Source organism: Lampris incognitus, chromosome 12, assembly GCF_029633865.1.
Source record: "Lampris incognitus isolate fLamInc1 chromosome 12, fLamInc1.hap2, whole genome shotgun sequence".
Taxonomy (NCBI): Eukaryota; Metazoa; Chordata; class Actinopteri; order Lampriformes; family Lampridae; genus Lampris; species Lampris incognitus.
In genome coordinates this window covers 23,484,920-23,506,370 of record NC_079222.1, presented here as the reverse complement: position 1 = coordinate 23,506,370, position 21,451 = coordinate 23,484,920, and the positions used below count along the sequence as shown (strand labels likewise).

The window sequence follows — 21,451 nt, the reverse complement described above, 5'->3', positions numbered from 1 at the left end:
ATGAATACAAACTTTTTATGTTGCAGTATATACATTTCGGGCACATGAGTACATTAACACTGTTGTCATAGTCGCAACACAATTACAATGTAGGACTCCGTCAGTGTCTATCCCTCCAAATATTAAACGCCAGGTGAAGTGTCTTTTAACAAGAGTTGAGTCTCCCTGGCTTGACCAACATCTTCAGTAAAAACCTTCCAATGGTCTAAACGATTGGGTGGCGTAGCCCCTCAAATGTCATGAGGATCCATTGTCTTTTTTTCTGTAAGCAGAGGTGGAATAAAATTAATATTAGTATAGTAATGGCTATTACTGAACAGTTAATAAAGGCACTGAATAGTTATCACATATAACAAGGACATCAGGAAACAGCCATACCAGTGTAAAATCTGCATGGAGTTACTAGCTCCATCTGAATTCCATTATCCAAGCTGTTTATCCCAATTGGGGTCGCAGAATGCTGGAGCCTATCCCAGCAGTCATTGGGCGGCAGGCGCGGAGACACCCTGGACAGGCTGCCAGTCCATCACAGGGCCGACATTTACACCTAGGGACAATTTAGTAGGGTCGATTCACATGACCTACATGTCTTTGGACTGTGGGAGGAAACTGAAGCACCCGGAGGAAACCCACACAGATGCGGGAAGAACATGCAAACTCCACACAAAGGATAACCCCTCAAGGTTGGAAAATTGCACTAACCACTGTGCCACCACGCTGCTCCATCTGAAGTCATTCCTCCAAAGACATAGATGTTCTTGCCCAATGCTACAGAATGAGCTGCTACACCTGGTGGGTGTCTCCTTTGGTCTGTACTTTCCCACGTCATTTTACCTTAAAATGGTACACTGACAGGTTATTTGAAAGATAAACCCTTAAAATAAACAATAGGAACTGTTAAGATTCACTTATGTTAAGCTCAATAGTTTTTCAATTATGCCTGAGACATCAATTCATTGTAAGTCAAAAAGCAAGGCAGCAGGAAAATAGATCTTTTAGCACATCAGAAACTTCAAGTTTACCCGTGTTCAGTGTGTACATGTCACTAGGATTTGTCTCCAGCCATGCCTCCATCAATGTAGATCTTTGAGCCTAGTGTTATTATAATGTGACCGTGCCTGGCAGGGGGTTGTTTGCCTTGTGTTTCAGGCTGTGACCAGGAACAAGACACTAGAAATAGAATGAAAGCACATGGGGATTGGTTGCTCCAAAACATGAGGTAAACATGACAAAATCGGTACAATTAATCCTGTTTGAGTCCAGAATTACCACTTTACCCATGTATTTTTCCTCTTTAAGTGTTACTAATTATTAAGCTAGGGTATATTGTTAAATCATATTATGTTGACATTCTCAAGTGACCTAACAATTAAGAAAGTTTAACATTTTTGACATTTGATGGATGAAACATCAACCTGTATCACTGACATGAAGTATAGGATCTGAGACGAGGGAAGCCCCTGCTTCCCCACCAGAAAAGACATAAAGATTGTCCCCAATGCAGGCTGACTTGGTATGGTACGTCCTGGGACGGGGAGGTTTCCCCACTGACCAACACATTCCTCCAGCGTGATCCACCATCTGGTTAACTATGACCCAAATTAATTACTCAGAAAATGAACACTAAACCTAATATATTGAGTGTTGGAAAAAAAAATCTTTCATCACATATTATACATGAGGTTTTGTGACATGGTCAAAATATTACATCATGACAATAGTGCCTGTTAGGTTATTTAAATGTTAAAGATTGTCAACAAAGAAATGGGTGAATCAATATGCATTTGATTTCATATCTGCTGTAGTCCAACTTTTTATGAGATACATAAATAAAAAAATACCAATCTTATGTTAGGCTTTCCTTTGAATGGCAGGGTCTGGATACAGTTGCAATTGCCACTCTGCTGTGCCCCACCAAACACCTGTGGGCAGCTCTCTTGCACAAAGCTGCAATGTTGATTCATACCTGGCCTCCAAACCTTCCCACTCTGGAATCTCCCATTCATAATTGTCTTGAGCCAAAAAGGATAAGAATCCAAGGTTCGATTTAAATACACATTTTATACAAAGAATGTCTTTGCAATATTGTGCCTTGAGAGATGAAGGTGATGTACATAGCCCAGAAAAGCAACTATTTGGGCTATGGTTAACGCATCATTAACTCTATTGTAGCGAACTCGGGGGACAACGCAACCACAGGAACTGCCGCGGCTGGGAAGCGAACCCGTATCGCACGTACCGCAGAAGACGTCGCTAACCGCTCGACTAATGGGTCAGACCCGCAAGCCAGCGGCCAGCGTGTCTACTTATCCATGCACGTTACACTATGTTAACATACTACCTAGATTTATGACATAGGTTTACGAGAAACTGCCGCTGGCTCCACCAACAATTACAATTTTCCCCCTGCTTTCATCCCCAGAGGGTATGTAGGAGCAGGTGTGGCCTACACCAAAACCTGGACCGCCTCCCCTCGATATCAAGGAATACCTGTTGAAAAAAACACAATTCCAACAAACTACAAAGTAGCTAATTTATTGCACTATTGATGTTACATACAGTGCATCCGGAAACTTCACACCCCTTCACTTTCCCCACATTTTGTTATGTTACAGCCTTATTCCAAAATGGATTAAATTCATTTTTTTCTCATCAATCTACATACAATACCCCATAATGACAAAGCGAAAAATGTTTTGTGGAAATTTTAGCAAATTTATTAAAAATAAAACACTGAAATATTGCATGTACGTAAGTATTCACACCCTTTACTCGGTACTTGGTTGAGGCACCCTTGGCAGCGATTACAGCCTCAAGTCTTCTTGGGTATGAAGCTACAAGCTTGGCACACCTGTATTTGGGGTATTTCTCCCATTCTCTGCAGATCCTCTTGAGCTCTGTAAGGTTATATGGGGAGAGTCGCTGCACAGCTATTTTCAGGTCTTTCCAGAGATGTTCAATGGGGTTCAAGTCTGGGCTCTGGATGGGCCACTCAAGGACATTCACAGACTTGTCCCGAAGTCACTCCTTGGTTGTCTTGGCTGTGTGCTTAGGGTCGTTGCCGTGTTGAAAGGTAAACCTTCGCCCCAGGCTGAGGTCCTGAGTGCTCTGGAGCAGGTTTTCATCAAGGATCTCTGTACTTTGCTCCATTCATCTTTCCCTCGATCCTGACTAGTGTCCCAGTTCCTGCCACTGAAAAACATCCCCACAGCATGATGCTGCCACCACCATGCTTCACTGTAGGGATGGTATTAGCAAGGTGATGAGAGGTGCCTGGTTTCTCCAGACGTGATGTTTGGCATTCAGGCCAGAGTTCAATCTTGGTTTCATCAGACCAAAGAACCTTGTTTCTCATGGTCTTGAGAGTCCTTTAAGTGCTTTCTGGCAAACTCCAAGTGGGCTGTCATATACTGAGCAGAGGCTTCTGTCTGGCCACTCTACCACAAAGGCCTGATTGGTGGAGTGCTGCAGAGATGGTTTTCCTGGAAGGTTCTCCCATCTCCACAGAGGAACGCTGGAGCTCTGTCAGAGTGACCATCGGGTTCTTGGTCACCTCCCTAACCAAGGCCCTTCTCCTCCTCCGATTGCTCAGTTTGGCTGGGCGGTCAGCTCTAGGAAAAGTCCTGGTGGATCCAAACTTCTTCCATTTACGAATGATGGAGACCACTGTGCTCTTCGGGACCTTCAAAGCTGTAGAAAATGTTTTGTACCCTTCCCCAGATCTGTGCCTCGATACAATCCTGTCTCGGAGGTCCGCAGACAATTCCTTTGACTTCATGGCTTGGTTTCTGCTCTGACATGCACTGTCAACAGTGGGACCTTATACAGACAGGTGTGTGGCTTTCCAAATCATGTCCAATCAATTGAATTTACTACGGGTGGACTCCAATCAAGATGTAGAAACATCTCAAGGATGATCAGTGGAAACAGGATGAACCTGAGCTCAATTTTGAGTGTCGTAGCAAAGGGTGTGAATACTTATGTACATGCAATATTTCAGTTTTTTATTTTTAATACATTTGCAAACATTTCTACAAAACCTTTTTCACTTTGTCATTATGGGGTATTGCGTGTAGATTGATGAGGAAAAAAAAGGAATTTAATCCATTTTGGAATAAGGCTGTAACATAACAAAATGTGGGGAAATTGAAGGGGTGTGGATACTTTCCGGATGCACTGTATATGTAACATCAATAGTGCAATAAATTAACTTCCAACCCTTTCCCATATCCCTTCTCTTGGTTTTTCTGCCGGGTGAAGAACTGGGAGAAATCCCATGGCTGCAAAGCATAAGAGAGTTGAAATAAAGTCAGCAGCCAAGTTTTTGTGTTGATGGTCATTTCATATTTTTAGAAGTTAGACAAAGAACCCTTCAATCGTTTACTGTTTTGTTTTTTGTTTTTTTAATGCTATGATGACCTGGTGAACTCTTGACTATGTAGATAACAAGTACCTGGAAAAGGGTCTCTGTTGGCTTTAGCATTGTAAGGGTAGGAATACCGGCTGATCACGTACATTTCACGGAGGAGTTAACACACGTGCTCATCGTCGGCTGTTGCTTGAACCGGAAGAAAATTCACTGTATTTGCGCATGCTCATTCAACAACGTGTCAAACTGTAATGACGCTAGTATAGGAGCATCTCTGAAGACAATATTGACCCGGCCATACATCGAATTTACCCTGCTAAAGAAGTCTCGGAAAGATTTAAGCTAAATATGGAATATACTTGTGTTTTTTTTGTAATTCAGATAGAGAAACTATATTTCATTTGGTTTTTCACTGTGCCCATTCAAAGTTATTTTGGATTATTATGCACGTGTAGTGGTTATGGGGCTACATAATTCCCCTTATTGAGCTAGTAGGAACGTTAGTTTACAGCTGCTGTTTCCTTGGTTCGGGTTTACAGTGACACACTTCCGCTGCGCGGGTTTTAGGTTGTTGTAATAGTGGAAGGAATAAATGGTGCACGTTGTGTAGCCGAAAGAGAAAGCTGTCACGACTCCTGCTTGAGCTCCTCTACACACGACTTTATAAATGGAAAATGAGTACTAATGTACAGATTAATGTATTTGATGTGATGTTATAGTTTGTGTTTTATGGGATGGGCAGCTATATTACCTATATAATTCACCTTCTTGATTATTCTTGGTAAATTCCACATCCACAAATCTAAATGGTCTGACTCCAAACCCTGCTTTTATCGATTTGTTGTTGAACTCCAGCAGTGTGGCACCTTAATTGAAAATGTGAAAATAAAAAAAAGCTATAAAGACGTTCGATATTTTAAAGAAAGTACATTTTATTTGAACTCGGGAGAGGACTTGAAACGAGTGGACTTTGAACTCCCCTGGTCTGTACTTTTTTTTCTTTCCCTCTGTATGACAATTGTTTGCTGTAAATAAACGTTTTTTGGGGAAAAAATATTGACCCAGCCAGTATGTTAATAGTTTTTAATTGACGTAACTGATGTTGTCTAACTAGCTGAGGTAAATGGCCTGAGGGATCTTTTCATGGCTATACGTAGCAGGCAGCGTGCTTTGCATCATACATATTTGTGCACAATAGTCACATTTTCGGAATTGAATAAACTGCTTTTGTATCAGACTAACTTGCACCACGCTCTTTTTGGCAATTGTTGTTAAGGTGGTGTATTCTCGCCAAATATTTTCCTGCGATCACTTTTTTCTTTTCAGGCCACATGTATTTGTATAGTCCAAATTACAACGTAGTGGAAAAGGACTTAGCACTGTGATGGACTGGCGGTCTGCCCAGGGTGTCTTCCTGCCTGCCACCCAAATGACTGCTGCGACCGGCTGCAGCATCCCCGCCACCCTGGGAGCAGGATAAGCGGTTTGGATAATGGATGGATGTATGGAAAAGGACTTTACAAGCAGGGATATACAGCCTACACCCACGACACCGCCTATCCTTAGACTCACTACTCCAATAAGGAAAATCACCACAAGAAAAACCCTATTAGAAAAAAAATGCGGAAAAACCTCAGCGAGAACTAACTGCGAACATTAACCGGAAAGTAAAATGAAACTATTTAAGGCGCTTCCTTCGTGCTGCTGCTTCTTCTTCATCGTTACTTCACGGCGGCTGTCAAACAAAGAAGGGCGCATTACTGCCTCTGACTAATCTGGAAGTATGAATTGAGGAGAGTGACGGTCTAGATCAGGGTTCCCCAAGGGCCAAATTATGTCATGCATGCCAAACCAAGGGCCAAAACGGCCTGTCCCCCCCCCCCCAATTGCCTCATGAAAAGTTTTTTTGACAATATATTTAGGCTTTGCGTTTGCAAATCTCATCAGATTATACAATGAAAAACAATTATATAAAACACAGGAACACCCCCCCCCCCCGTTCTCACTCCCATTACTCATCCCTATCAAGTGAGTACAGATATAAAAGAAAGATCTTGGTACCCTACTCCCCCAGAGCTTGTTCCTGCTGAAGGAGTTTACCAACATTAACATTATCCATTAAAAAATACATGAAAGATCTCCAGATATCATCAAAAATATTTTGTTTACGTCTAACAATATCTTTTCCATTGACATGTTTGAAGCCATTTATTTAATCCACATTCAGATCCTTGGCCCATTTACATTTTCCAATTAAGAGCCATTATATGTTTAGCTTGCAATATACACATTTCTATGCATTTAAACTCTTTGCTTTGTAAGTGATGGTTGGTGGTATAGTGTCCCTCGTGCCTCATTACACTTGATACAGATATCAGGAATGTTATCATTAAACTTGCGCAATTTAACAGGAGTTATATATGTACGCATCAGCCATTTATACTGTATAAGTTTCAAGCTACTGTTGACTGTCTGTCTCTGAGCCTTCCTACATGTCTTACTCCAGTCTTCTAAAGATATTTCAACATCTATATCTTCCTTCCATGAACTCAGTTTTGATTCTGATGATTCATCAGACCAAGATTCAAACAAGCCACACAAAGATGAAATCAAACCTTTATCATAGCTACTACTACTACTTTTGGCTGCTCCCGTTAGGGGTCGCCACAGTGGATCATCCATCTCCATCTCTTCCTGTCTTCTGCATCTCCCTCTGTCACACCAGCCACCTACCTGCATGTCCTCCCTCACCACATCCATAAACCTCCTCTTTGGCCTTACTCTTTTCCTCTTCCCTGGCAGCTAAATATTCAGCATCCTTCTCCCATTATACCCAGTATCTCTTCTCCACACATCCAAACCATCTCAATCTCGCCTCTCTTGCTTTGTCTCCAAACCGTCCAACCTGAGCTGCCCCTCTAACATGGCTATTTTTCCTCTCTAAGTCATTAAGTAACATTATAGATGATTTTGAATGATTAATTTTGTATCCAGATATTTTTCAAAATGATTTAATAGGATCTAGGAGTGTGGCAACAAGTATTTGGCATTAACCATCTCTTTCAGTCTACAACTATGGATAGTAATGGCAGAAAAGTGTCAAAATGGGGCACCCTGGTGGCTCACCTGGCAGAGCGCGTACCACATAAGGCTGTGTCCTTACCGTAGCGGCCTGGGTTCAAATCCAGCCTGGGCCCTTTGTTGCATGTCATCACCTGCCTTTCCTGTCTCTCTCTACTCAGTGGGCAGCTGCAGCGCCTGGGAACCAACTCCAGTTCTTCTTTCCATTGCTTTGTTCAAGGGCACAGGCAGGAGTATTAACCCTAATATGCATGTCTTTTTGATAGTGGGAGAACACCCACACAGACATGGGGAGAACATGTAAACTCCACGCAGAAAGGACCTGGTACAGCCTGAGGTTTGAACTAAGGACCTTCTCGCTGTGAGGCAACAGTGCTAACCACTGGGCCACCGTGCCATGTAATACATTAAGTTACTGTTACCTTAGGGTAGCGTAATCCCAGGTGACAACGAAATTAAGGTTATGTAGCCATTGAAGTTGCTGTAGCTGCCGACTGCTCCTATACAATAGGATTAGTGTTGTAACCGGTACAATGACAAAAATAAAGTAGCTTTCTTTCTTCTTCATTGGAAAAAAACCCCATCAGTGTACACTAATATTTGGTTAAACATTAATACAAACTTGTCAAGTTGCAGTATATACATTTCGGGCACATTAGTACATTACACTATGTTATCATAGTTGCAACACAGTCACTATGCAAGACTCCATCAGTGTCCATCCCTCCAAATATAAATGCCAAGTGAAGTGTCTCTGCAACAACAGCTGAGTCCCTGGCCTGACCAACCTCATCTTCAGTAAAAACCTTCCATGGTAGTAAACACATTGAATGGTCTAAACGATTTGGTGGCATATCCCCTTGAAATGTCATGAGGCTCCATTGTCTTTTTTCTGTAAGCAGAGTTGGAATAAAATCAATATTAGTATAGCCAGGGTTAATACTGAACAGTTCATAAAGGTACTGAATAGTTATCACATGTAACAAGGGCATCAGGAAACAGCCATACCAGTGTGAAATCTGTGCATGGAGTTGCTGGCTCCATCTGAAGTCATTCCTCCAAAGACATAGATGTTCTTGCCCAATGCTACAGCAGAATGAGCTGCTACACCTGGTGGGGTGTCTCCTTTGGTCTGTACTTTCTCCCACTTCATTTTACCTTAAAAAGGTACACTGACAGGTTACTTGAAAGATAAACCCTTAAAATAAACACTAGAAACTGTTAAGATTCACTTATGTTAAGCTCAATAGTTTTTCAATTATGTCTGAGGCATTAGTTCATTGTAATAAGTTAAAAAAAAAGCCAGGCAGCGGGAAAATAGCAAATCTTTTAGCACATCAGAAACTTCAAGTTTACCCGTGTCCAGTGTGTACATGTCACTATAGAATTTGTCTCCAGCCATGCCTCCATGAATGTAGATCTCTGAGCCTAGTGCTATTATAATGTGACCGTGCCTGGCAGGGGGTTGTTTGCCTTGTGTTTCAGGCTGTGACCAGGAACAGGACACTAGAAATAGAATGAAAGCACATGGGGATTGGTTGCTCCAAAACATGGGGTATACATGACAAAATAAGTACAATTAATTCTTTTTCAGTCCAGAGTCACCACTTTACCCATGTTTTTTTTTCCTCTTAAGTATTACTAATTATTAAGCTAGGGTATATTGTTAAATCATATTATGTTGACATTCTCAAGTGACCTAACAATATAGAAAGTTTAAGTTTAAACATTTTTGACATGTGATGGCTCTAATTTCAAGTTGGATTTGTCACAACTGTTCAAACACTATCTCGAAAACATGAATCAATGGATTATTTTATCCACTACTAACCTGTATCAAAGACATGAAGTACAGGATCTGAGACGGGGGAAGCCCCTGCTTCCCCACCAGAAAAGACATAAAGATTGTCCCCAATGCAGGCTGAGTTGGTATGGTACGTCCTGGGACAGGGAGGTTTCCCACCGACCAACACATTCCTCCAGCGTGACCCACCATCTGATTAATTATGACCCAAATTAACTACTCCGAAAAGAAAAATCTGTCATCACATACTATACATGCAGTCTTGTGACATGGTCAAAACATCACAACATGACAATAGTGACTAGTTAAGTTATTCAAATGTTAAGGATTATTGTCAACAGAGAAACAAGTGAATCAATATGCATTTGATTTCATATCTGCTCTAGTCTAACTTTTTATGAGTTAAATGAATACATAAATATACCCATCTTAAGTTAGGCTTTACCTTTGAATGGTAGGGTCTGGATACAGTTGAGATTGCCACTCTGCTGTGCCCCACCAAACACCCACAGGCTCTGTGGGCAGCTCTCTGGCACAAAGCTGCAGTGTTCATACCTGGCCTCCAAACCGTCCCACTCTGGAATGTCCCATTCATAATTGTCTGAGCCAAAAAGGACAATTAAGAATCCAAGAAGCTTCAATTTATATGCACATTTTACATAAACCATGTATTTACAACATTGTGCTTTCAGAGATGAAAGTGATGTACATAGCCCTGAAAAGCAACTATTTGTGCTACGGTTAACACATCATTAATAGTATGTTAACATACTACCTAGATTTATGACATAAGTTTGCGTGAAACTGCCGCTGGGGTTGGCTCCACCAACAATTACAATTTCCCCCCTGCTTTTATCACCAGAGGGTATGTAGGAGCAGGTGTGGCCTACACCAACACCTGGACCGCCTCCCCTCGGTATCAAGGAATACCTGTTGACAAAAACACAATTTCAACAAACTGTACAAGGTAGCTACTATGTGACATCAATAGTGCAATAAATTAGCCTCCACCCCTTTACCATATTCCTTCTCTTGGTTTATCTGTCGGGTCAAGAACTGGGAGAAATTCCATGGCTGTAAAACATAAAAAGAATTGAGAATCAAATCAGCAGCCAAATTTTTGTGTTGATGGTCATTTCACATTTTTATAAGTTAGACAAAGAACCCTTCAATCATTGATTTTTTTAAAAAAAATTTAGGCTATGATAATCTGGTGAACTCTTGACTATGTGGATACCAAGTACCCGAAAGGGTCTTTGTTGGCGCTGCCATTGTAACGGTAGGAATTCCGGGTACCTTGACAACAGGACGCCAGGAGAGGGGGATAGAAAACCCAAGCCGCCAAGCCGCACTGTATTAGATACGCAGCCTAGCTGTAGCTACGATGCCCAAAAGTTGCTGTGTGGTGGACTGTACCGTTAACAAGAAAAACAACCCAAATATTCGTTTTTTTGTATTGCCTAAAAGGCAGAAGGAGGGAGAAAAACGATTGAAATGGCTCCAGGCGATCAGAAGGAAAGACAAGGATGGACAACTTTGGGATCCTGACAGCAAACATGTTTACGTCTGCGGTCTGCACTTCATCATTGGTAATGTTAGCTAGTTTAACTAGCTAATATTAGGTTACGTCTATTCTACATTTTATAATCACCAAAATGTCAAGAGCCGGTGGCTATATGGAATTCCACAGTTAGCTAAACCTGTCTGAATGAGATCACATTCTTCAAACCCATATGTATTTTTATCCATTAAAAATCATAAAATGGTCCCTCCCCCCTGAATATTTGGTCACATGCTCAATTTTGTTTATCTTTCCTAGAAACAAGGAGTAACTACCCCGGTCTCCCTTACCCAGTTAAAATGCAAACATTGTTATCACATTATTGTCATCCTTATTGAGTAGTATATCATGCATCATTGTATGCAGTCATGTGTAATCCAGTAAAAAGTAATAATTGAATAAAATGCAAACATTTGTTGAAAATGTAGCCTAGTTCCTATGTCTTTTCCCCATGGCTGCTCTAGGTCATGATGTGTGATTTAATTTTTGCCTTTTATCATTTCAGGGTGTAATGCAAAGGACCCCATGCACCCGGACTACTGTCCCTTGAAAGGACACTGGCCACCGATACTGCGAATTTTTCGCAAATATCGGTTCTTGTCCGCAGCAGCCAACGTAGCGACATAGTTAGCCATTTAAACCGTGTTCAAACTTGCCGGCTTCTATCCCCCTCTAGCGCCCCCCGCTCTGACGTTCGAACGCGGAAGTGCAGTGGTCTATATTTCACGTAGGCGTAAACACACATGATCATCGTCGGCTGTTGCTTGAACCGGAAGAAAATTCACTTTATTTGCGCATACTCGTCTAACAAACTATGTCAACGCTGTAACGACGTTAGCATAGCTAACACAATATTCCATCCATCCATTATCCAAGCCGCTTATCAGGGTCGCGGGGATACAATATTGACCCAGCTAATATGTTAACAGTCTTTAATTGACATAACTAATATCTTACTAACTGGTCTGAGATAAATTGCCTCTCTGAGGGATCTTTTCATGGCTATACGTAGCAGGCAGCGTGCTTTGCATCATACATATATATTTGTGCACAATAGTCACATTTTCGGAATTGAATGAACTGCTTTTGTATCAGACTAACTTGCATCACGCTCTTTTCGGCAGCTGTTGTTAACGTGGTGTACTCTTGCCTGATATGTTCCTGCGATCATTCTTTTTATGCCGGTGTGAACTCCCAGGCAACATGTATTTGTAAAGTCCAATTTACAACGTAGTGGAAAAGGACTTTACAAGCAGGGATACACAGCCTACACCCACGACACCGCCTCTCCTTAGACCCACTACTCCAATAAGGAAAATCACCACAAGAAAAACCTTCTTAGAGAAAAACCTCCGCGAGTACTAATAGTGCGTTCATTAACTAGAAGGTAAAATGAAAATACTTAAACGCTTCCTCGCTTCTTCTTCCGCTGCTTTTTCTTCTTCTCCGCCTCCTTCTTCTTCTTCGTTACTTTACGGTGGTTGGCAAACAAAAGATGGCGCATTACCGCCACTGACTAATCTGGAAGCATGAATTGAGGAGATTTACAGTAAAGGGACGTTTCCCAAGGGCGAAAATTATGTCATGCATGCCAAGCCAAGAACCAAAACGTCTGTTTTTTCCCTCCATTGCACCCGTAATATTTTTTAACACACACACACACTTTTTTCGAAACCGCCAATGGTGTTATAAGTGCTCAACTAATGAGGAGCGGAATATCAACACAGATACAGGAAAAATGCATGTTGATATATATATATATATATATATATATATATATATATATATATATATATATATATATGTGTGTGTATGTATGTATGTATATATATAGTATGTATGTATGTATGTATGTATGTATGTATGTATGTATGTATGTATGTATGTATGTATGTATGTATGTATGTATGTATGTATGCTGAATATGGGGCTGCCAGGGAAGAGGAAAAGAGGAAGGCCAAAGAGGAGGTTTATGGATGTGGTGAGGGAAGACATGCAGGTGGCTGGTGTGACAGAGGAAGCTGCAGAAAACAGGAAGAAATGGAAACGGATGATCCGCTGTTGCGACCCCTAACGGGAGCAGCCGAAAGTAGTAGTAGTAGTAGATATTGGTTTTCAGTTTGCAAATGAATAACAATTATATAAACACAGAGCCCCCCCCCCTTTCTCCCCCCCCCATAACGCATCTCTATCAACTGAGTAGTACAGTTATAAAAGAAAAAAAAAATTGAAACAAAATAATGGAAACATTCTAAATAAAAAGTAGTTAAATTAATAAATAAATTAAAGGGTGTTTCTTAGATCAATGTAAGTCAAGTCAATTTTATTTGTATAGCCCAATACCACAAATTACAAATTTGCCTCAAGGGGCTTTACAGCAACATAACATCCTGTCCTTAGACCCTCTCATCGGATAAGGAACAGCTCCCTAAAAAAAAAAAAAAAAACTTTAACAGGGAGAAAAAATAGGAAGAAGCCTCGGGGAGCGCAACGGAGGAGGGATCTGTAATGTTTCTGTTTTGTACTTATGCGCCAAACGGACGAGTTCTTACTGAACAACAACGTGCTTTATTAACATGACCGCTCGCTCTGGCTCGTGAACGACCACCTGCCCTTCTTCTCTACGTCCACCGGGTAGCGTAGTTTCACTGTGAACAATACCGTCTCTGCTGTGAATATAACATTGCCTTTTGTTTTCTGAACAATTACCACTCATAATGCTTTGCCTTCACACTATGGGCCTGAACACATAACTCATAGAATAAAATGTATAATAAAGGTGTATTACAACTATTTCTATAACGGAACATCACTTACTCTCTCAGACACGACTCAGTCAGCCCCTTTGGAGTTCACAACATTTCAAGTTGGTGTCCATATCTCTGAACAAGTGTATTATATATAGCTAAGAGATTGTCCACGGGGCGTCCGGGTAGCGTAGCGGTCTATTCCGTTGCCTACCAACATGGGGAACGGCAGTTCTTGGTCGGGCGCCCCTACAGACACAATTGCCCGTGTCTCTGGGTGGGAAGCCGGATGTAGGTATGTGTCCTGGTCGCTGCACTAGCGCCTCCTCTGGTTGGTGGGGGCACCTGTTCGGGGTGGGGGGTGGTGGTGGTGGTGGAGGGAATAGCGTGATCCTTCCACACGCTACGTCCCCCTGGTGAAACGCCCCACGGCTGGCGACTCCACATGTATCAGAGGAAGCACGTGGCAGGATCGGCAGAGCAGGTGGAGCAGCAGCCGGGACGGCTCGGAAGATTAGGGTAATTGGCCAAAAAGTACAAATGGGGAGAAAAAGGGGGGAACACCCCCCTCCCCCCAAAAAAACAAACAAAAAAACAAACTGGTTTCGCTGACAGTTTGCTGAGGCTCCTCACTGAATCAGTTAAAATTAGCATATTGCTGCCATTCAGCTTGATGTGGGTCTGTGGCAGCTCCGAGACCATGTCAGCATAAGCTACAAAAACATAGGCATCGTCACTGCTCGAAGAGTTGTGCTCCATTTCTCTTCTGGTGCAGTCTTTGTTATATGATGGACTTTGACTGTGTGTTGCTTAACCCTGATTTGTGGTAATTTTACATACATTTTATCCTGCAAAGCATTTTCTCAAGAAATTTGAGGCCGATATAAATATAAATTTTTCTTTTTGCTCAGCTCATCGAGAAACGGTGCCCGATCTCTTTTTGGCATTGTCAATATTCTAGGACTATTCTAGGTGAATCAGACTTACTAAAAAGCCCCCACGTGTGAATGTGTTTGGCCTGAGATGGACTGGCGACCTGTCCAGGGTGTTTCCCCGCCATCCGCCCTATGACTTCTGGGATAGGCTCCGGCATCCCGCCATCCTATTTAAGATAAGCGGCTTGGAAAATGGATGGATGGATTTAGAGGTGATGTTATTAACATGACACGCTCAGAACCAACTGTTGTATGAAAGTGCATTAATCTATTACGGTCACTCATTTTTGTAAAAAAGAGAAGAGCTGTCTTTATAAATACTTCACGTGCAGGTAAAACAGTAACAACGTTGCGGTAACTAAAAGATGAACTGAAAACATTTTATTAAATGCGTACATTAACAACTGCAATACATCTTACTGTGTTCATGGCATTGATACGGATCTTGGACAGAGGTCGTCGCTATGAAACGGCGGCCATCATAAATACTTACAAGTAAAACAGTGTTTCACAACATCAGTGTTGGTGTAAAACTCTGACTAATGTCTCATAATTTGGACCCTCCGCCGTTGCATTTTTCCAGTGGCCTCGTTTGAATCCCTTCTGAAGTGTTTCTGGAAGCCATCCGATCCGAACCGAGGAGAGGTTTGTGATGCAGAGTCCACATGTTTCCCACAATGCGGTAGTCACAGGAGAGCGGGCTCCCTATTGTCAGACCAATCTCAGTCTGACCCACTTGTTCCTGTACGTTGTACTCGATATCTCACCACTTCCCAATCATGCACATGCAACCACATGGACAACCAGACATGAAATATTCCCCCAACAAAGACATATATGTTGGTGTTTACCTCAGTCTTTCTTTCTTTCTTTCTCTTTTGGTCTATTCTGCATTGTGTGTGAGTGTGTGTGTGTGTGTGTGTGTGTGTGTGTGTGTGTGTGTGTGTGTGTGTGTGTGTGTGTGTGTGTGTGTGTGTGTGTGTGTGTGTGTGTGTGTGTGTGTGTGTTTGTGTGTGTTTGTGTGTGTGTGTGCTTTGCCTGTTTGGTGATATATCACAGTCATTATGATTGTGCTGATATGAAGCATGTCATATGCACAAAATCGTAATGACATATCTGTTATTCCGATTACGCCTCCTATCAACCAGTTACAGTGGGGTGACTAGACTTTATCGGCACACATATCCAAATGTGAGCCACATGCTAACATCCGAGCACAGTATGATACCTTTACCAGGCCAGAGTACAGGCCGGGCAAGGGAAAAAACGTTGACGTGTTTTTCTCATTTGTTTTTGTTTTTTGGGAAATAGGAGAAACTATTCATGTTCGAGTGACACTGTTCGTCCGATCGACTCCACACTTGGCGGGTGTATTGCTGAGGACCCAAGTAAGCGCAGTGTCGAGTGTAAAGTTGTTCGGATGAGCGTTTGTCGACATACAGAGGCTGGAAAAATATGTGTACTGTCTCTTTAATTGTCATGTTCACTGAATCACGTGATCTCTGTAACGGTATAAGAGACGGCGCGCTCGGCGATGGAACTCGATTTACCTCAAGACTTCGTTGAGAGAACATCGTTAGAGTTTGAAGAAACTGCACTAGTTTATTGACAAACCGATTACTCATATTTTTGGTTGCACCTGAGAATAAATACAGCGGGAAGTGGCTCATTTCGTCTAAGACGAGCTAGCGGAAGGTTTTTAACATTACAAGGCTGCTACTTTACTACAGACGATGGGGAGGTGCTCGCAGCGCCGTGTCAATGGAACGCGATGGAACGACGACGGCGACAGCAGCGGTAGAAGCAAGGGTGAAACTTGTGCTGGAGAAAGGAGCATTTGCACTGGCTCCTCCAGCCAGACGTGGTTAAGCCCTTCACGAGCAGTGCTTAGTACAGCTGCGCCTCGCTTACTTGGGTATAATGTGAAGCGGGCTATTAAGTTGCTCCTCTTCCTTTTAATGACTGTGTGCTGTATTTGGTGGCGGGTTCCCTTTTTTGCATCTCTGGCCTCCTGCAAATATGTTCAGAAGCTGAGCGGTCCAGCATCCACGAACGTGCCTGTGCTGGACCCAACTGTCTTTTTTGCTTTTGTAGAGGAGGAGGTGCGAGGTGGCCTTGAAAAAACACAGCTGAGACTGGAGAGGGTGTACGACAGGACAAAAACAAAGATCCAGCTGGACATACAGCGTGTGGCAGCCAATATTGAGGCCAACAGGCTGTATAACAAACAATGGGCCGAATACCAAACAGACAGCCTCAGCGCTATCACACGCCTGAGCAATAGGATGCATGCTGTGGAGGAGAGGGTGGTTAAGCTGTCCAAAGAACTACTGTCTATCCAGACACGGTCTTCCCCATGCGACTTGGACTGTGGACGTCCCATGGCTGACCGAATGGCAGACTTTGCTCTGGAGTCACTACGTACCAGTGTGGTCCGCTCAAGGTCTACAGAGACCTACCGTCAACGCCCCCCATGTCTGTGGAACCTGTGGAACCTGTATTACAAATCCAATGGGCCGGAAATTGTTATTCAGGGTCACCCAGTGCTGCTCCCAGGAAAGTGTTGGCCATTTGCAGGGCCCCAGGGAACCTTGGTTTTAGCTCTATTTCAATCAATCACAGTCACCCACGTCACTCTGGACCATGTGCCACGATCCACATCCCCCACGGGCCGCATTGACTCGGCCCCTAAGGACTTTGAGATTTATGGCATGAATGACGATTCAGATGAAGGCACGCTGATGGGGAAGTTTACATACGATCAAGATGGCACTTCAACCCAGACATTTGAGCTGTCTCGTCCTTCTGACGTGGCGTATGTGAGGCTGCGCGTCCTAAGCAACTGGGGCCACAAGGAATACACTTGTGTGTACCGGTTCCGCGTGCACGGAAAGATCGCCTCAACATGAGGCGATAGATGGATGAGGTTGCGTCCTTTTTTTTTTAGGGCGTTTTTCCTCATCCGATGGAAGGGTTAGCGAGGAGGGCTAACAACCGGACGTGGCAAAACTTCAAAAACAGCAGGAACAACCGCAGGAATGGACACGGGGAAAGTTCACAAAAGACGAGGCACGAAGGCGACAAAAAGTCTCTGCGTGTCAGTGGGTGACACAGTGAGGGTGTGAGTCGACCCGACAAAAAGCCAGAGCATCCAAGGGGCATATGTACCAGGGGAAGTCAACCAGGGAGATTGGGCGCAGGTGCGCTGGACCGGACAGCCAATAGGAGACAGGGGAGGTTGAGGGAAGCCTCGGGTCATTGAGGATCTCGCAAGCAGATGGATTAAAGCACCATCAGAGGATGTGAGAGCCATGATCACAGACCATGACAGGACCCCCCCCCCCCCCTCTGTCTTTCAAGGGGCGGATTCCAGACGTTTCAAAACCAGAGGACCCAGAGTATCCATCAGGACGGACAGAGGGGCTCCGGGGGTGGACGAATGGGGTATTGGATCTCAAGCAGGCGGCCCTAGGGCTGGGACCGATCTGGGGGGCGACCAAGACGAAGGAGTTAGGGCATTTCCGGCGGACGGGCAGTTGGATGACGCCGACAATACCGCCGTGGCTGGAGAGCCGCGGGGCAAGCAGAACTCGGAGGCGGCAGGGCGGCGGCGGAGCAAACAGAACTCGGAGGCGGCGGGACGGCCGTGGGGCAAATACACCTCTACGGCGGCGGGGCGGCCGTGGGGCAAATACACCTCTACGGCGGCGGGACGGCCGCAGGACAAACATACTTCGGAGGTGGTGGGGCGTACGTGGGGCAAACAGTCCTCGGAGGCGGCGGGACGGCGGCGCGGCAAACTGAACTCGGAGGTGGCGGGGCTGCCGTGGGGCAACGTGCACTCGGAGGCGGCGGGACGGCCGTTGGGCAAATTGAACTCCAGACTCCGGAGGTGGCGGGGCTACCGCGGGGAGTTAGGGCATCTCCGGTGGACGAGCAGATGGATGACGCCGAAAACTCTGCTTGCAATTTTCCATTCAAAATAAAAATATTAAAAAATATTCTGTCATAAAATATTTTTGCTTGCTGAGTCATTATATTCAAGGTAACACACCAAACACGTTTAATATTCACGTCACAGCTTTAACATCAATGTAATGTAACCCGGTGAGGTATTAGAGCACCCGGTATTATTTTACACCACACTGTATCATACAGATGCAGGACAAGCAAATTCAGCGTAACAATTGAATTTAAACTCTTTGCTTTGTAAGTGATGGTTGACAGGATATATACCAAGAATAAGAAGCTTAGGATCCAATGGTAATTTCTTTGAGAAAATTTGATCAATCATATTAATAATATCTAGACAAATAGATTTCACTTTCAGACATTTCCATATAGAGTGGTATAGGGTCCTCCCAGGTCGTCCTCTGTGTGGTTTGTATGTTCTCCCCCCGTCTGCGTGGGTTTCCTCCGAGTGCTCCGGTTTGCGCCCACAGTCCAAAGACATGTAGGTCAGGTGAGTCGGACTTACTAAATTGTACATGTGAATGTGCCTGGCCTGAGATGGACTGGTGACCTGTCTAGGGTGTTTCCCCGCCTCCCGCCCTATGACTTCTGGGATAGGCTCCGGCATCACGCTATCCTAATTAAGACAAGAAGCTTGAGAAATGCATGGATGGATTTAGAGGTGATGTTATTAACATGACACGCTCAGAACCAACTGTTGTATAAAAGTGCATTAATCCATTACGGTCACTCATTTATGTAAGCAAAATTATTACTAAAAAAGATGTTATGTAACTGTAACCCGCACTTTGCGTTCGGCCGTCGTCTCCCTACACGCCCTGGGACTCTGCGTTGTGTTTGTTGTAGTATGATGTTTGCGTGGAAAAGGAAGGAGGCGGAGGCTTGGGATCGTGGCTGAGACCTGGACACTTTACTGGCACTCGCTTACACTTCACCTCTCATCAATCAGCTGGCCGCTGGCCTCATCATACTCACAGCTTCCGGCAGAAAAATAAAAAAAAAAACATTTCATCAACGTAGTCTTTTGCCCGGGACAAGAACTAGGGGTACGGTGTTGCAAGAGGGACAAACATCGCCATTTGCGGCATTCCCAGGGGAACATACAGCGTAACAGTGCTACCCTGTGGCGGATTTACATTACTACCTTACATAACCATTGTGTCAAAGGGTTCACTTTTATAATATTCATTATTATCGAAGTTGATTTTACGATATAATTATTATAATTATTTATAATTACCTAAGTTATTGATGCTCAATAATTAGTATTACAAATAATCATAATATTCAGGAAATATTGGTCAATGAATGAATCCTCTGCTCCGCTCTTTCATCTTCAATCACTCTGCAGTCCAGCTGATTTTATTTATTTCCCTTCAAAATAACATATGGCTCCTTGTACCAAGGAGAAGAGCTGTCTATAAATACTTCACGTGCAGGTAAAACAGCAACAACGTTGCGGTAACTAAAAGATGAACTGAAAACATTTTATTACATGCGTACATTAACAACTGCAATACATCTTACTGTGTTCATGGCATTGATACGGATCTTGGACAGAGGTCGTCACTATGAAACGGCGGCCATCATAAATACTTACAAGTAAAACAGTGTTTCACAACATCAGTGTTGGTGTAAAACTCTGACTAATGTCTCATAATTTGGACCCTCCGCCGTTGCATTTTGCCAGTGGCCTCGTTTGAATCCCTTCTGAAGTGTTTCTGGAAGCCATCCGATCCGAACCGAGGAGAGGTTTGTGATGCAGAGTCCACATGTTTCCCACAATGCGGTAGTCACAGGAGAGCGGGCTCCCTATTGTCAGACCAATCTCAGTCTGCCCCACTTGTTCCTGTACGTTGTACTCGATATCTCACCACTTCCCAATCATGCACATGCAACCACATGGACAACCACACATGAAATATTCCCCCAACAAAGACATATATGTTGGTGTTTACCTCAGTCTTTCTTTCTTTCTCTTTTGGTCTATTCTGCATTGTGTGTGAGTGTGTGTGTGTGTGTGTGTTTGTGTGTGTGTGTGTGTGTGTGCTTTGCCTGTTTGGTGATATAGCACAGTCATTATGATTGTGCTGATATGAAGCATGTCATATGCACAAAATCGTAATGACATATCTGTTATTCCGATTACGCCTCCTATCAACCAGTTACAGTGGGGTGACTAGACTTTATCGGCAAACATATCCAAATGTGAGCCACATGCTAACATCCGAGCACAGTATGATACCTTTACCAGGCCAGAGTACAGGCCGGGCAAGGGAAAAAACGTTGACGTGTTTTTCTCATTTGTTTTTGTTTTTTGGGAAATAGGAGAAACTATTCATGTTCGAGTGACACTGTTCGTCCGATCGACTCCACACTTGGCGGATGTATTGCTGAGGACCCAAGTAAGCGCAGTGTCGAGTGTAAAGTTGTTCGGATGAGCGTTTGTTGACATACAGAGGCTGGAAAAATATGTGTACTGTCTCTTTAATTGTCATGTTCACTGAATCACGTGATCTCTGTAACGGTATAAGAGACGGCGCGCTCGGCGATGGAACTCGGTTTACCTCAAGACTTCGTTGAGAGAACATCATTAGAGTTTGAAGAAACTGCACTAGTTTATTGACAAACCGATTACTCATATTTTTGGTGGCACCTGAGAATAAATACAGCGGGAAGTGGCTCATTTCGTCTAAGACGAGCTAGCGGAAGGTTTTTAACATTACAAGGCTGCTACTTTACTACAGACGATGGGGAGGTGCTCGCAGCGCCGTGTCAATGGAACGCGATGGAACGACGACGGCGACAGCAGCGGTAGAAGCAAGGGTGAAACTTGTGCTGGAGAAAGGAGCATTTGCACTGGCTCCTCCAGCCAGACGTGGTTAAGCCCTTCACGAGCAGTGCTTAGTACAGCTGCGCCTCGCTTACTTGGGTATAATGTGAAGCGGGCTATTAAGTTGCTCCTCTTCCTTTTAATGACTG

General features: G+C 43.6%; 1 protein-coding gene and 1 pseudogene across 4 annotated transcripts; both read right to left on the bottom strand.

Annotated features, from left to right (window-relative positions):
• Positions 1-106: 106 nt before the first annotated feature.
• LOC130121576 (rab9 effector protein with kelch motifs-like) lies at positions 107-4,483 on the bottom strand (annotated as a pseudogene).
• A 2,102-nt stretch (positions 4,484-6,585) lies between these two features.
• rabepk (Rab9 effector protein with kelch motifs) lies at positions 6,586-13,810 on the bottom strand. Of its 4 annotated transcripts, XM_056290331.1 has the most exons (9): positions 13,633-13,653; positions 12,218-12,336; positions 10,274-10,328; positions 10,030-10,184; positions 9,700-9,855; positions 9,282-9,446; positions 8,807-8,956; positions 8,459-8,608; positions 6,586-8,342 (listed from the first exon to the last, which is right to left on the bottom strand). In XM_056290331.1, exons 3-9 carry the CDS (start codon positions 10,324-10,326, stop codon positions 8,119-8,121), a joined length of 1,053 nt encoding a protein of 350 aa, XP_056146306.1. In that variant the 5' UTR covers positions 10,327-10,328; positions 12,218-12,336; positions 13,633-13,653; the 3' UTR covers positions 6,586-8,118. The 4 variants fall into 4 exon arrangements, with proteins under 4 accessions (XP_056146306.1, XP_056146307.1, XP_056146304.1 ...); XM_056290332.1 differs by lacking the exon at positions 12,218-12,336 and having other exon boundaries at positions 13,633-13,810; XM_056290329.1 differs by lacking the exons at positions 12,218-12,336; positions 13,633-13,653 and adding an exon at positions 11,966-12,201.
• Positions 13,811-21,451: the final 7,641 nt, after the last annotated feature.